The 2,562-nt window shown below is 46.1% G+C and overlaps 1 protein-coding gene across 1 annotated transcript in view; it reads right to left on the reverse strand.

The window, feature by feature from the left end:
- Nucleotides 1-781: 781 nt before the first annotated feature.
- Nucleotides 782-2,562, reverse strand: part of LOC105523135 (X-ray repair cross-complementing protein 6-like) — a 1,963-nt gene continuing 182 nt past the window's right edge. Inside the window, 1 exon segment of the mRNA XM_011957894.1 lies at nt 782-2,550. Within this exon segment, the coding sequence (XP_011813284.1) occupies nt 782-2,550 (1,769 nt within the window).

Consider the following 2,562-nt stretch of genomic DNA (forward strand, 5'->3'; position numbering starts at 1 on the left):
ATATCACTGTCTTTCACCTCCATATCTTGTGCCACTGGGAGATCTACAGGGGCAATAACACATGGAGCTATCATCCCCTACAACAATGCCTTCTTTGGGAATACCTCCTGAAGGGCCTGCCTGAGGTTGTTTTACAGTCAACTTTATATATATATATAGACACACAAATATATATTATATATACACACACACACATCCCTACATATATATACATGAAATTTAACATAACATTTTCTTTCTTTCTTTTTTCTTGAGTTGCTCTGTTGCCCAGGCTGGAGTGCAGTGGCATGATCTTGGCTCACTGCAACCTCCACCTCCTGGGTTCAAGCAAATCTCCTGCCTCAGCCTCCTGAGTAGCTGGGACTATAGGCCCACTCCACCACGCCCAGCTAACTTTGTAGTTTTAGCCAAGACGGAGTTTCACCAAGTTGGCCAGGCTGGTCTCCTGACCTCAGGTGATCCACCTGCCTTGGCCTCCCAAAGTGCTGGGATTATAGGTATGAACTACTGCGCCCAGACTAACATAACATTTTCTCTTTTTTTCTTTCTTTTTTTTTATAGCACAAACTTAGGGCTCTTTATTCAGGCAGTAAAATAAGGAACAGCAAAGTGGGAGGACTACACCACCGCCATGGCAACAGAAAGCCTCAAAAACATAAATCCCTCAACTTATGTCGGGTAGACTCTTCCTAGCTCACGAGAAACACATTTTAACTGGCTAAGGACAAGGCCAAGCAGCGTGGCCACACTGTGGAAGTGTAGCTGGATGCGTGGCATCTGGTCAGTCCTGGAAGTGCTTGGTGAAGGCTTCCAGCAGCTCCTGCTTCTTCAGCCCACTCTTCAGCCCTTAAGCCCGGCAGGCCTCTTTCAGCATGGGCACAATGAACTTGCCCAGCGTGCCCTTGCTGATGTGGGTCTTCAGTTCCTCTTCTGAATACTCCACCTTGGGCCTTTTGCTTCCAGAACCCTCATTATCTTGTTTTCTCTTAGTAACTTTCCCTTCAGGATTGTAATCTGGTGGGTAAACAAGCTCCTTAAACTCATCCACCAAGGAGCCCAGTCTTTTATTCATTGCTTCAACCTTGGGCAATGTCAGGTCCACTGCTTGTTCCAGCTCCATCAAATCCAAGGCCAAGGCCTCCAGGTTCCTGAAATGTGGCTGCAGCACGGGGTTCTCAAAGCTGTCACTTCTGTATGTGAAGCGAAGCTTCTCAACGATAGCCTTCATCTTGTCTACCTGCTCTGGAGTTGCCATGATATTTTCAGTAAAGGGCATCTTCCTTTTATCATCAGCAAAGGGTAAAAAGGCCAGCTGGAAGCCTGGAGGAGTCACCTGATTTTTCTGGTCATCCAACTCTTCTTCCTAAGCCACAAAATAAGGGGGGATGTTCCTGTGGGGTGTGTATCTGCACAATGCTGCAACCTCCTTCTCCAGACACTTGATGAGCAGAGCACTGAGCAGGGTTGAGCTCCCAATCACCCACGACTCCTCTGGGTACACGAACAGGGAGGGCCTCAGGTAATGGTGTTTCTTCAGCAGTACCAATGGCTTGAAACCCATGAATGTCAAACCTGGATCATCAAACCATTTCAGCTCTTCTGTTTCCTCTTTCTCCAGTATAATCTGATGACTCCCATAGATCTGAGACCTCTTGGTATTGCTAGGCAGAAGCAAACCACCTATAGCCCTATTAAAGGTCTGAGTCTTGGCTTTCACTGGTTCATTGGTTTCCCGATAGAGCTTTATTGGAGGAGGGTTGAGAGCCTTCTGGACCAGATTATAAATGCCCACAGAGATCACTATATCTTTGTTGAGCTTCAGCTTTAACCTACTGAGTGCTCGCTTCCTGGTCTCCTTGGCACGAACCTTCCACAACAGGTCTTCTAGCTTGCTGGATTCCTCAAAGTGAACCCTGAGGTCCTCATCCTCTGCTATGCTGATGATATCTCTGTAGAACAAGGATATGTCAAAGCCCCCAGGTTTCTTCAGGTGCATCAAGTCAAGGAAGATGCCTGTATCTCGGAGATTACCAGCTTTGGTCCTGGCCCGGCTGGCTTTGGCACTGTCATTGCCATGGGGGTTATCTTCATTGGTGAACAGCATGATCCCCTTATGACTCATCTTGAATTGGACATCACTAAAGAGGTTGGCACAGACCCACAGCACTTCACTGAGTGAGTAGTCAGATCTGTGGCCCATCAGATCTTGGAAATGTTTTTGTCCCTGCTGCCCCTTAAACTGGTCAAGCTCTAGAATTTGTTTTGCACCTGGATTATCCAGCTCCTGTAAGACGTAAATATTTTTAAAATTCACTGAATTTTTATCTTTCTCGGTACCATAGAACACCAGAGCCAGGAGATCTCGATCACTGATTATGATCTTACTGATGTACACACTTTGGATACACTGGATGCTCATGTCAAAAGGTGTCAACTCATCTTCACTCTGAGATTCAAACATAGCCTTGGAGGCATCAGTCAAAAAAATCAAACTATCTCTTCCGGAATATTTATAGTCTCCACTTGCTTCAAGGTTCTCTTCTTGTTCTTCTGCTTCTTCAT

The sequence above is a fragment of the Colobus angolensis genome, unplaced genomic scaffold, assembly GCF_000951035.1.
Source record: "Colobus angolensis palliatus isolate OR3802 unplaced genomic scaffold, Cang.pa_1.0 Scaffold451, whole genome shotgun sequence".
Classification (NCBI taxonomy): Eukaryota; Metazoa; Chordata; class Mammalia; order Primates; family Cercopithecidae; genus Colobus; species Colobus angolensis.